The sequence below is a fragment of the Nelumbo nucifera genome, chromosome 1, assembly GCF_055504915.1.
Source record: "Nelumbo nucifera cultivar China Antique chromosome 1, China Antique-T2T, whole genome shotgun sequence".
NCBI classification, from domain to species: Eukaryota; Viridiplantae; Streptophyta; class Magnoliopsida; order Proteales; family Nelumbonaceae; genus Nelumbo; species Nelumbo nucifera.
In genome coordinates this window covers 125,550,428-125,564,414 of record NC_142649.1, presented here as the reverse complement: position 1 = coordinate 125,564,414, position 13,987 = coordinate 125,550,428, and the positions used below count along the sequence as shown (strand labels likewise).

Below are 13,987 nucleotides of genomic sequence, written 5' to 3'. Positions count from 1 at the left end.
CTAAATTAGAAAGCCAAATAGGACAGCTAGCCGAAGCCAATGTGAGGAGAGAAGTAGGACAACTACCGTGTCAACCGGTTACGAATCCTAGAAATCAGCCACGGAGTTTTCCTCACAGCAGGTTCAACCACCTCCTAAGAACTCTCAGTTTGAAAATGCCAAAGCTATTATGACCTTAAGGAGTGGGAGGATTTTAGAGGACCCGTATGAGAAAGAAATTTGAAAACATCAGTGAAAAAGAAAAGGAGCAAGAAGACCATAAGTTGGGGGGGGGGGAGAAAAAGGAAAAAAAAATTTAGAAGAAGAACCTATAGTGAACCAACCTATAGTTCTCTTTCCAATCATACTCATAGCTGGGCCATTGCGAAAGATGAAAGAGACTCACAACAAGGAGATCAGGGAGTTATTCAAGCAAGTCCATATCAACATCTCTCTCTTTGACGCGATACAACATTGTCCCGGCCTATGCCAAGTTCTTGAAAGAGCTGTGTACTCAAAAGAGGGAGACATGATCGGCCCCACAAAAAGTGATGCTCTCGGCAGATGTTAGTGCGATTCTCCTAAACCAGCTCCCCTAGAAAATGAAAGACCCTAGTGCTTCTCTAATAAATTGTATCATCTTTGGAATCACTTTCGATTGGGCCCTATTGGATCTTGGGGCCAGTGTAAATTTTCTCCCCTCTATTATTTATGAAAGGTTCAGGATCGGCAAGTTAAAACCTACCCCGGTAATTTTGCAACTCATTGATTGTTCAATCAAGACTCCTCGAGGTGTTATTGAGGACGTCATTATCAGAGTAGAGGATTGTTACTTCCTAGTGGATTTTATCATCCTAGACATGACCCCAACAAAGGAACTAAACCATAACCCGATAATCTTAGGACGTCCGTTTCTAGCAACCGCCAATGCGAACATCAACCGTAAATCGGGAGAAATGGACATTTCATTTGGGGACCAAACAATCCAATTAAATGTATTTAGTGCCACTAAGTATCCAAACCTAGGGGAAGATGAGTTCATGGTAGATGTAGTGGACGGCCTTGTAGATGCCCTGTCTACCCTTTGGTTAGCCCAATCTGGGCCCTATCTGTGTAAAGAAGAAAGCGAGTTTGGAAGTGTAGATGTGAAAAGTGAGTGAATGCGTCTGACTGAAGATGTTAAACTTAGCCTTGGTTGGAAGGCAACCCAATGAAGTTTTATTTTATTTGTCTTGTTAGAGTTTATCTTTTCTTTTGAATAAGTTTCAGAATTCAGTTGGCAAATTTTGAACCCCTGTTGAATCCTTACCTCTTGATTGTTTCCTTTGGCCCAAGTCCCTTTTGCATCATTCTAGTCATGCCATTGGGGACAATGGCATTTAAGTTGGGGGTGAGGAAAGAGAGAAAATTTTGAAAAATTGAGAGAAAATTTAAAAAAAAAAATTGAGAAGCTAAGCCTTTAAATATGTAGAATTAAAATTGCACTGAAAATTTTAAAATTTTTTCAATCAAAAGAGATTCCCGAACAGAAAAAGTTGAGAAAACTGATAAAAGAATATTGAATTTTGTAGAGATTGGTAGCAAGTGATAGGAGTTAAATTGGTCTTGTTTGAATGTTGTCGAAACCGATTAGAAATTGAAAATACTCTCAAGTTTGCCCCTGTAAAGATAAGAAGAGAAAGATTGAGAAATCAGACGAAAGATTCTTCAAATTAATAGAGATATTGGGCTACCCTGAACAATGCTGAATTTTACACACACAAAAATAAGACACAGAGAGAGAGAGAGAGAATAAAAGGTCAATGGACACCCTAGACTTAGTAACCGGGTCTCTTCACCTAAGTTAAGTATCGAGATTCGAGTCAAATGGGAAAGGGAATGCCAAAGACACTTACCTAACACTTATTAACTGAGTCTCTTCACGTAAGTCAAGTTTTGAGATTCACGTCAAACGGTGAAAAGTAGCAATAAAAATGTGTGTGCATATCATGTTCAAGGGTAGAAATCCACTGTCATAAATGATAAGAAGAATGCCCGCCTGATTTTAAAAATCAACCTCAGCTTATCGAGACAGTTTGCAAATGGAAGGGTTTTACCCCTTAAACCCAATACTGATCTATATAAAGTTTGAGAATTCTAGAATCAAGATACTTGTTTAATTTTGTCAAGGATGATCTTACAATGAGAATGATCTCTTTACTTAGTGTAATTTTAAGGCTGCATTGCTAAGTGACTAGTAATGGTTAAGTTGGGGGGTATGATAACTCTGTATTTTGATGCCTTAAGGGCATCATTTTAGGGGTATTTTAGACCTTAGATTGGTTATTATGTACCGTTTTTCCAATTAAATTTAATGGTGTGACATCTGAGGGTCCCTGTGCAAATTCTGGGTAAAAAATGGGAAATTTACAAGGTTTTCTACAAATTTTGGGAAGTTAGTGAGAATTCCATCTAAGAGAGGGGGTGTTTTTGTGAAAATTGAGCACAGGAAGGCGCCTCCTTCTGTACTAGTATACTTCCCTCTCCTTAGCAAACCCTAGGGCGCCTCCCACTCATTCTTCACCTCTAACAAACCCTATTTGCCCCTAACTGCTAAATCTTCACCTTCCACTACTCTCTAACATCTAATCTCAACCATCCAAGCCTTAGCAACCTCTCATACCCTTAGATCTTCACCTTGTAATCTCCACCCTCCATTCTGGGCGCCCAAAATCTCAGCCCTACATAATATTGGGCACCCTCTCCTCCTCTTCTTAGCCATAGGATCTCCTTAGAACAATCCTAACCCTCCATTCTTAAACCCTAGGGTGCCCATATTTTTGCATAAACCCAAGAGCTGCCCATCTCTTCCTCTCTAATCCCAATTACGTCCACATTTCTCTATAAAAAGGACCCAAGGGGCCCTTGAGAAGGGATTAGTCAATTAACCCAATTCACAAGGCTAAGGTTTCTTAAGAAGTTCAAGGGTTGTAGAAGGAAGGACGCCTAGATCTTGTCAAGAGGGATTCCTGCAAGCAGTCCAACCAATTTACAACTAACGCCACTGGATTTGATCAACCATCCCTTTCGTTTTCTTTATTTTATTTTATGTTATTTTTATTCTGGCAATCTTTTAGATTTAATTTCTGTTTGTTTGTGTGTTTTGCAAATCAGAATTCGTCCGGTTCAAGTCTAAGGTGTCTCGAGGGGTTCGAGGGTTGAACGGTGGGAGAAAGTGTGTATTCGTCTTCCCGGACAGCTACTGCCACTAGATCCGAATTTTGGATCATTTTTATTTATTTATTTTGTTGATTTTAGTGTTCTTTAATTTCTGAATTTTAATTATTGCCTTGTTTAATTCAGAACACTTAATTTCAGCATTAATAAATTTTATGTTCTTATTTTCTTTAAATCCCATATCTATTTTCCTTTAATTTGTCCTTGCTTCCCTGTGAGTTCGACCCCTTCCTCACCACGTACTACATTGTTTAAGGTTACGTGAGGATTGGAAAAATTTACAAATCTCTAAACTGGTGCCATGGGTGTTTGACGACGGATCTCGGGTGCACCAATAGCGTCCTAAAAATTCTTGAGAAACCCGTTTTGGGCTAATTTTTGGAAACTCCAATCCTAGCTTATCAGCTTTTAGGCCCTTTCAAAGCTTCTTCATATGTGTGTCATTGCCTACATGCAACTGAAAGTGAACAATTGCCTACACATGAATAATAATTAATAAGTACGAAAAATGTTCCCAATGCATGGTAGGATGTGCATGTGAGGCGCCAGGTGTGAAGAGCCCGATCTCCCTTTTGTTAGGTGAGACCCATTTAATGGTGGGTCTAGGTCTATTGTATATCCAATACCTGGAAAAACTAGTGACGTGGATCAAGATTATCTGTCTTGTCGCCCTACAATCAAGAGACTCCCTTTACACAAATACACCTAATTGTGAAGAACCAATATGCTGACTGCGCTTAAAAAAAGTCTACTTTGACCGGTAAATCCCTCTCCGAGAAATAAAAGCTTTCATCCTAACTATAATATTATCTATTCTAATAATTTATATTTTTTATTTTTTACGTTGAGTGTAGCCCCCTCTATTGCAAAATAAATAAAGGTCTATTAATGGTTATGGATTACACAATTGGTCAGAGTGCCAAATTTCGTCTATTCTTCTAATGTAAGAGACCTTTCTCCTGTACTGATCCTTAAGTTCAATGGATTCGCCTACCAGCTTTACTTCAAATTAAAAAAAAAAAATAAAAATAAAAAATCCATGGAATATATGCCCTTAATTGCTTCTTCAAGCAAAGCTCATGCTATTATATAATTTACAATTGTAATATACTGATTAGCCAAAAAAGAATTAAAAATAGTCTAGCTAGTCAACCCAAGTTCCCAATAGTTTTTATAGTTTTTATAGAAGCTAATCTAAAATAATATTCATTCTAATTTATCTCCTGTGGGTCGTGAAGATGCCCATTGTGTCAGAACCTTCACAGAGAAAAGAGCTAAAAAGAAACTTCAGATGAACTAATCAATTTAGATTTTAATATAACCAAAGAATTAGGTGTGTAAGTTGAGCCAAAACGTACTCTGAGTTGTTGAACTCCCAACCCTAACCCAAACATTAGTATAGAAGAAGCCTGTAAGCTGCAATAGCAGTATGAAATTAAACTGTTCCGATTCATAACATAACGTACACGTATCCTAATACCCCAAGTCTTCAACAATAGAATATTCTCATGTTACCAAAAAATATAAAAAAAATCATTTGGTTGCTCCCCAAATCTATAACCCCTATTTAATACCAAAATGACAAAAACTTTAATATTATTCTAAACTTTGCAAAGTAACGAGACTTTACCTACAAGGAAGTGAAGTCAATAAGATATTCCAAGGCGAAGCTTTCTGAAATTATGATAAATAGCTCAAGATAATTAATTATGACTGTGATAATGTCCGCTGGAAAGATTAAATGAGAGGTGGAAGGATTATCGAGTTGCTCTATATATAGCTGCAGGCTGCAGCACAGCAGAAACAACAATATAAACAACCAGATCCCTCTTTCGATTGGTTGATTGATCACATTATAGTTCCATACATATGTGTTCAATGGGTGGTCTCAAAACCCAGTTGATCTTCATTGTTTCCTTGTTGGTGGCCTTGTCCATGGTGAGCTCAAATTTAAGCCTCCCCAGTGAATACTCCATCCTGGGTTATGACCCTGATGAAGTAATCTCAGAAGAGGAGGTTGCTTTGCTCTTTGAGAGATGGATGGATAAACATGGAAAAGTATACAACAACTTAGAGGAGAAACGACGAAGATTCAAGATATTTCAAAGCAACTTGGCCAAAGTAATCGATTGGAACTCCAAGAGAAATCCATCTGATCATTCTGCGGGGCTCAACCAATTCTCGGACTTGAGTTTTGAGGAATTTCGTGAGAAACATCTTTCTAAAATGGATCTTCATCAAGAGAACTTGTTGGAGACAAATGCAAAGAGATTAAACTCAACATGCACACATCCTTTGTCGTGGGATTGGAGGTACAAGGGAGCTGTAACCCCAGTTAAAAATCAGGGAAGCTGTGGTATATTTTGAATTTTTTTTTTTCATTTAATTAACTCCACTAGCTCCAATTAGCAGTCAAAATCAATCTTCAATCCTTTATTGTTGGCAGGGAGCTGTTGGGCATTCTCTACAACAGGAGCCATAGAGGGAATAAACGCCATAGCCACTAAAAACCTTGTAAGCCTCTCAGAACAAGAACTCGTGGACTGTGATTCATATGATTCTGCCTGTGATGGTGGTTGGCCGTATAGGGCATTCCAGTGGGTCATTGATAATGGGGGTATAGCTACCGAATCCCAATATCCATACTCCGGTCAAGGAGTCTGCAACACCAATGCGGTTAGCCTTTTCTAAATCATTAATTTTTTGTTCATTTGATAAATGTTGTGGGCAAAAATTAAAGTCCTAAAAGATAGAAGAAACTTATATTTTGGACCTCTATTAATCTATAACACCAAAACGAATTTGGCTTATTGATTTGGTTTTCTTTTACTAAGTATAATTATTTAAGAGATCGATTCATCATTTGTTATTTGGTTGACAGCCCAAAACAGTTACGATCGATGGCTATCAATGGGTGGATATAGATGAGGAGTCTATCCTTTGTCAAGTCTATCAACAACCAGTCAGTGTAGCCATTTTGGTTTTACAAGATTTTCAATCATACAGGAGTGTAAGTTACATTTGCCACCTAAAAAAGCCAAACTTACTGTGAAGAGAGGACCAACCCAGATCTCTTTATATGCATAGATTATTATTTGGAAAAAAAAAAAAAAAAACTCCACTAAAAACATGCATATTAATTGACCAGGGAATATACAGAGGAGTGAGTTGCCCAACAAATGATCCAGGAAGCGTAAACCATGCAGTTTTGATAGTTGGATATGGAACAGCAGCAGATGGTACAGATTTCTGGATAGTGAAAAACTCATGGAGAACTTCTTGGGGGATGTCTGGATATATATTAATAGAAAGAAACCATATATTGCCATATGGAGTATGTAACATCAATTACTGGGCTTGTTACCCAGCCAAAGTGTGAAGGTTGGCGTTATCTCAAAGGTTGGATTTTTAATTCCCTCCATTTTTCTTCTTTAATTTATTCGTAATCGATCATTCATTGCATTTATTTAGTACTGGGAAGCTTTCTAAGGAATGCAAATTACTAAATTGAGTACTAATTTTGTTTCCATTCTGATTTTCATTGTAGGAACATATGGAGAGTAGTCCAGGAGCTAGCGTGGCTGACTGGCTGGTTATAACCCTCTCGATCGTATCTGTGTAAATTAAGTAAATAAAAAGGCAGTAATATTGGTTTGCATGCATTTCCAAAATGCAAGCTTTGTAAAGTGTTGCTGGTGTATCTAAATTGATGTATGTATTATATATAGTTGCATATTATAATATAATCTCATTACCTTGTTTTATCTTTGGAGAGAGTTGCTTATATAAAATTAGAATATATAGGATGTGCAAAGAAGAAGATGATATATGAAAATGACACTTGGGTAAGTAACTAAGAAATTTGATTTAACAATTGTGATGAGGCCAGCAGTTAATATTTGTTCATGGTAGAATTAATGCTGTAGGGAAGTCAAGTAGCAACTATCCAATGAGTGGGTGCAGTAGAAAAACAATGATGAAATGAATGATTGGGAAGAATAAGCAGGAAATTAAAGGATAAAAAATGAACATAGATTCCTGCAGGAAGTTATAAGTACCCCTAATAGATGATATAATGAAAAAGAGTTCGACTACGAAGCCGCCGGAAAGGGGCAACGCATAATTCTCATAAATTTGTATTATTAATCAACCCAAAATGCAATGGCAACACAAAACCTTTCTACCAATTCCATACTATATTATGGACGTATGCCATGTCGTCACGCAGCTCTATTCTCCCATTTCCCCTTCTCATTTCTCTTTAACGCTCTCTCCTTTCTCCCTTATCCCCTCCTAAAATGTCTCCTAAAATGTCTCCAAAAGCACTTTTATGAAGTCACTTTTACAAAAGTACTTTTACGGAAGTACTTTTATAAAAACACTTTTATGGAAGCACTTTCAAAAAAGCACTTTTATGAAAGAACTTTTACAAAAGCACTTTTACAAAAGTACTTTTATGAAAATAGTTTTATAAAAACACTTCTATGAAAGTACTTTTATAAAAGTACATTTATGAAAGCATTTTTACAAAAGTACTTTTGCAAAAGCACTTTTATGGAAGTACTTTTATAAAAGCATTTTTACAAAGACGACATTAGTGGTGCCGCTTTTCAATTTTTTTTTTGTAATTTTGGATCGGCCGGTTCGGTATTGGTTAATGACCGGTTTAATTTATAAAACTGCCTGTATATTTGGATTTTTACTTAATTTCAATCAAGGCCGACGGTTTTGTTAAAACCACCATCCTAGACACATCTAGGCCGGAGGTTTTTTAAACCACCGGTTTAGCAGGTTTTTCTTATAGTGTCTCATTAATTTTGATATTATCAATAATTTTTTAGAAATAAATAGTTATTGATATTTTCAGTAATTTGGGTCAGTTTATTAATATTTAATGATATTATCACATAATAATTAAATAATTTGAATAATTTTTAGTGGAAAATTAGTTTCAATAAATATAAATTTATTTTTTATATTTTCAGTCATTTTAATATTTACTATAATTTTTTAACAATAATTAATGATTTTGATAATTTAGTTTAGTGAAAGTTAAATTATAATACCTCTGATGTAGGTTTTAACGAAATTATAAACGTATGTAGCTTTTAACATCCAATTATACCTTTGATGTATTAGAACACGAAAAGTATATAGAATTCTAGGAATATATATAAATATAAAAATTGGATTGCAGGTCTCCCTAGCAATCAAGGTACTGAGCCGAGGTCTCCCTTAATTTCCGAGGTGCCAAGCTGAGGACTCCCTCAGCTATTGAAATGTCAAGCTGAGGTTTCCTTAACAGGCAAGGTGTTGAATTGAGGTCTCCCTTAATTGACGAGGTGCCGAGCTGAGGTCTCCCTCAGTTGTCGAGGTGTTGAGCAAAGGTCTCCCTTAGTGGCCAAGGTGTTGTTGAGCTCGAGCTCTGCTACCTTTAATTGCAAGTCCCCTAGTAGCCGAGATGCCGAGCCGATGTCTCCCTCAATTGGAGAGAGAGTGGCATTCTTATAATATCTAAGAAAAAAAGCAAGAGAGATAGAGAGATAGAGAGAGAGACAAAGTTGGAGGAGAGAAAATGACATTCTTGTAATTTATAAGGAAAAAGAGAGAGAATTGGTAGGAGAGAGTGGCATTCTTGTAATTTGTAAGGAAAAAAGAGAGAGAGTTGGTAGGAGAGAGAATGTCATTCTTGTAATTTGTAAGGAAAGAGAGAGAGAGAGTTGGTAGGAGAGAGGGTGGCATTCTTGTAATTTGAAAGGAAAGGGAGAGAGAATTAGTAGGAGAGAGTGGCATTCTTTTAATTTGTAAGGAAAGAGAGAGAGAGAGAGTTGGTAAATGTCAACATCCAATTTTTGCTCAGTCTCCTCTTTAACCCACTTCTTACACTCCAAATGCCCGATCAGACCTCATCGATCTCTTTAAAACATGCCAAAACCATAGGCCAGAGGTTTTTTAAACCACCGGTTTAGCTGGTTTTTCTTATAGTGTCTCGTTAATTTTGATAGTATCAATAATTTTTTAGAAATAAATAGTTATTGATATTTACAGTAATTTGGGTCAATTTATTAATATTTAATGATATTATCACATAATATTTAAATAATTTGAATAATTTTTTAGTGGAAAATTAGTTTCAATAAATATAAATTTATTTTTTGTATTTTCAGTAATTTTAATATTTACTATAATTTTTGAACAATAATTAATGATTTTGATAATTTAATTTAGTGAAAGTTAAATTAGGTTTTAAGGAAATTATAAAAGTTTGTAGCTTTTAACATCCAATTATACCTTTGATGTATTAGAATACGCAAAGTATATAGAATACTAGGAATATATATAAATATAAAAATTGGATTGCATGTTGAATAAGTATCAGATTTCATTGTCCATCGACAGCTCTACGTTGGAGGCATCTAGAAGTTATGGAAGTCTTGCGCATTGTCAATAAAGTGAGAGAAGGCATTAGATAATTACTCTTAATTTTAAATTCTTGAAGTGTGGCTATAGAAGTAATTCCTTTCAATATGAAACAACAAAATATGGTTAATAATTCACCCTGATGTATGTCCCCTCAAAAGTGGGATTTGTTCAAACAATGAGTTTAATCTTACAAAATTATATTTGGCATGTTTGGGGAGTGGACTAGGGTAGATTGAATCCAAACTTGATAAAGAAAACACTAATAAGGCTAAAACCTAGGGATGGAAATTTTGCAGGAATTTTCGGATACTTGACTTGTCATAACTCTAGGAAGACCTGTTTATCAAAACCTATAGGGTTTTGGTTTTATTCTTAAGGCCCAGTTTAGAAAGAGTACAGATACAAATAGAATGCAAAACCTTGTATTTTGTATTATCTTGTATGTATTTGTAATTTTGTATTGTGCTTTTTTGTATTTATACTCCTTCCAAACAGAGCCTAAGGTACCAATACCCAAACACAATTAAGCATATATGTATATTATTAAATATATATTATATATTTTATAAGAAACAATATACATTTTTAACCCCACACTTTACTCCAAGTGAAAGGACAGCCACCTTAAAATTGTATGAACCATTGTCAAAAGGAGGAGAAAGATTATAGAGAGGATGTAGCTTCCCCTTGCCCCTAACCCAGATGCACATAACACTCCCTTTCACACTCAACCCATGCCCTTACAAGGAAGAAACTAATTAAAACAAGAAATACAAGGATATACGAAAACACTATACATCAACAAACAAAGGCAAACCAAAACAAGAGGCCATCACACTAATCAATGCAAAGATAAGAAATACACATATTATCTTCCCTAATCAACTTCCTAAGAATAGTAAGGAAGGAGATCCTTTCCTCAAAAAACTATGAATCTCTCCTCTTCCACTCCCAGATTTACTAGGAATTCAATACATATATTACAATCTCTAAGAATATGCATGAACTTAGATTGTAAGTTACATTCCTCATGTTATATGTTAAATTTCATGGAAGATGCACATTACCAATCATAGCTTCACCAAGTAAGGAGCTACCACTTTTGATTTCAATCTCTTTAATTCTATGATTAAAATAAATATTTAATTAAATTATCATAGAGGCTCCCCGTCCCTGCCCCGCCCCATTGCCATTCCTGGCAAGATCTCTGCCTTTCTCTCTTGGAACTTATTATATAGAATATAGGTCCATTAACCGTTTAGAAATTTTTGTAATGAGAGAATGGGTAGAAAAACCTTTAGCTTCAAGAATATGATTTCACCTTTCCTTCCAAAGCACCCAAAGGAGAATTGAAGGTGTAATACTGATCAAATGCTTTAATTGTGACTTGTGAGTCACCATCACACACACTCCATTGCAACCCCTCCCTTAAGAAGAAATATACACAATAAAAGGGATTGAAAGAGGATTCAAACCCTTGTGTTGTGTTGCACACCATTATAAGAATCTTTAGCACTGGCGTAGCACACCATTTTTACTTAATAGGGACATTGACTTTATTTATGTGATGCAAAATTAGGTACAAAATTCAAAGTATCTGAAAACACAAAGAATATCAAAGAGGAAATTTAAATAAACATATTTGAATATGCTTTGGATGCACATGGATATACAGTGGGAAAATTAAGATATTCATAAATATAACATGGAAATTGACATATATAATAAGATATCCAAGAGGCAATTTAATGTTGTAGATACATTTTTTTTGGTAATAAAGGTTTAGATACAATGGAAACATGTATTTTAATAATTTATGACTTTATGTAAAATGTAAACTACTAGAATATCCCCTGGAAGTATTGAAAAATCGAAGAATAATTAAAATATACATGCATATCTCAGCAAACTTAATGATCAAGTGAAAGTTCTCAAAATTTAAAATATACCAAGTTTAATAAATAAGAGTGATATGTCATGGTTGTAAAATTATATTCTATTATGAAATTACCACTAACAAAAAAATAATTGCTTAAATTAATAACTGAAATTATAAAGGTAAAAGCATTCAAAGCTGGTCTGATTATGACTCAAGACTTAAGCATAACAAGAGTTTTAAATTTTGAGTTTTGCAAATAAATTGTCTGTACTTTAATACACATGCGCCTCAGCCCTCCCAAACGGGCAGTAATACATGCCAAGTGATGACATGTTTACTTGTAAACATTTTCTTATCTAAAATTATATGATAACAAAATATTTTTTACGGTGTTATGAGAAGATCATAAGATTGTATAGCTTATGTACAAAAAACATGTGAAGCACTTATAATTAGCTGCTCTAATCAAGTCATATTGCATTCCAAACTCAAACTCTATCAATTCATTACTATATAAGATGTCTTCATCCTCATCTTCTCAATATTATAAATCCTAATATTATTATGTAAGCAATCATATTATTCTTGATTGTGATAGATTCTATTTATAGAAAACAGAAAACCGAGTCTCCTAAGTTCTGTTTGGTGAAGTGGCCATGTCAAATATATATTTTTAGAGATTCAACAGGTTATCTTGAGCAACACGAACATGACTAATTTTATTGATATACGACAAACACATTAAGGGGATGTTTGGTATGATTTCTGTTTATTTAATAAATGTTTGTGTTTGATTTATCTTTAAAACAGAGGAAAAGTGGTTGATAAACGTTTGTCTACTTTTCTACTGTTAGTTGAGCCACATAAGAGGAACAATAAATAAACACCTTGATGTTGGGAGAAATGTTAAAATAAAACTTTTTCTAACGGTTGATTTACTCGTAAACCAAGACAAACGTTTATCTAATAAACAGACTTACAAAATAACATTTTGGGACAAACACCTACATAGCCATGAACTGGCACTGTTTATCGAATAACTAGAAACCGTACCAAACACCATCTAAAACTTCAGGAAACCTGACCTAATTAAGCTGAACTTGATGGTAAACCAAGTAAAAAATGAAATGCTTTAAAATTATATGATCATGCCAATTTTGGTGGATGGACTATACACCTTTAATTGCTTCTTCAAAATATTTAATGCAGATTACGTTCATGTAAAAGCACTCATGGTATAATATGATTTAAAATTGTCATGTTCTGATTACCTATAAAAAATGAAAATTAGTCAAGTCAACACAAGTACCCAATAGTTTCTAGTCATATTGTACTTATAAGATGTTATATAATCTAAACTAATATACATCATAATTTATATCCCGTGAGCCATGGAAGTAATACCCATTATATGGCAGTATGAGACAGAACCATCACAGGGAAAAGAGCCCTAAAGAAATATTTAATTGTATTTCAGATCAATTCATCAACTTATATCTGTCTAACCAAAGAACCAAGCACATCCAATCAGATACAAATATGAGAAGTGCATATTATTATATTAACTGCTTTAAATATCTATATTACTTTGTTCTAAACTCTCAAGCAATTGCTGCAAAGAATATATAATGGACATTGGGTACACCCACAAGATTGTATATGTATCATAAATTCAAATACACAGTTACAATATTTCAGATTTTTTTATTTTGCCAAGAAAAGGGAAAATATATATACCCTACTAAAACAGATTCTCGCCAAAGGTAAAAAAGTATTGATTATAATTAAGTTACCTCCTATATATTAGGGCTGTAAGTCGGGCCGGGTTAGGTCGGGTTGAGGACAACCTTAACCCAACCCTATGTTCTAAACCTCTAACCGTAATCCTAACCCAACTCGACCTTCAACCCGACCTATTCAACCCTAACCCTAACCCTAATTAATTCCTTCAACCCTAACCCAACCCGATGTCAACTTCGCGTTGGGTTGGGCTCGGGTTGGGCCTAACCCAACCTTCCCATCTCTTAAAATCTAGTAGAAAAATAAGTATTTATTTATCATGAGTTATGACCTATGATAGAATTTTTCTCAAAAATATAAATTCATGAAATCAACAATAATGAAATGTAAAATAAAATTATGAAATAAAATCCCTAATAACAATTCATAAGATCAAACAAATAATTTGAATTTATTTGATAGATCACACATAAAAATTACAAGACAAAAGGAAAAGACAAGTAGTCAAGTACCTGTGAATAACTTAAAGAAAGGCATGATAGTATGTATATACACACTGATTTGTTTAGATACATGATAGTTGTATAGCCCCCCCCTATATATATATATATATATGACAATATGTAGTAGAGTTGTAGACTAGTAGTCTAGTACTATAGGGGGTCGGGTTCGAATTGGGTTAGGTTGCTCGAGGGGTCAACCCTAACCCAACCCAAACTAAGGTCGGGTTCAAGAATTTCAACCCTAACC

General features: G+C 34.7%; 1 protein-coding gene across 1 annotated transcript; it reads left to right on the top strand.

The window, feature by feature from the left end:
- Positions 1 to 4,937: 4,937 nt before the first annotated feature.
- LOC104609765 (P34 probable thiol protease-like) lies at positions 4,938 to 6,931 on the top strand. Its single transcript, XM_010276147.2, has 5 exons — positions 4,938 to 5,551; positions 5,642 to 5,871; positions 6,077 to 6,205; positions 6,344 to 6,594; positions 6,743 to 6,931. The coding sequence occupies exons 1-4, from the start codon at positions 5,065 to 5,067 to the stop codon at positions 6,572 to 6,574; spliced, it is 1,077 nt and encodes a 358-aa protein (XP_010274449.1). The 5' UTR covers positions 4,938 to 5,064; the 3' UTR covers positions 6,575 to 6,594; positions 6,743 to 6,931.
- Positions 6,932 to 13,987: the final 7,056 nt, after the last annotated feature.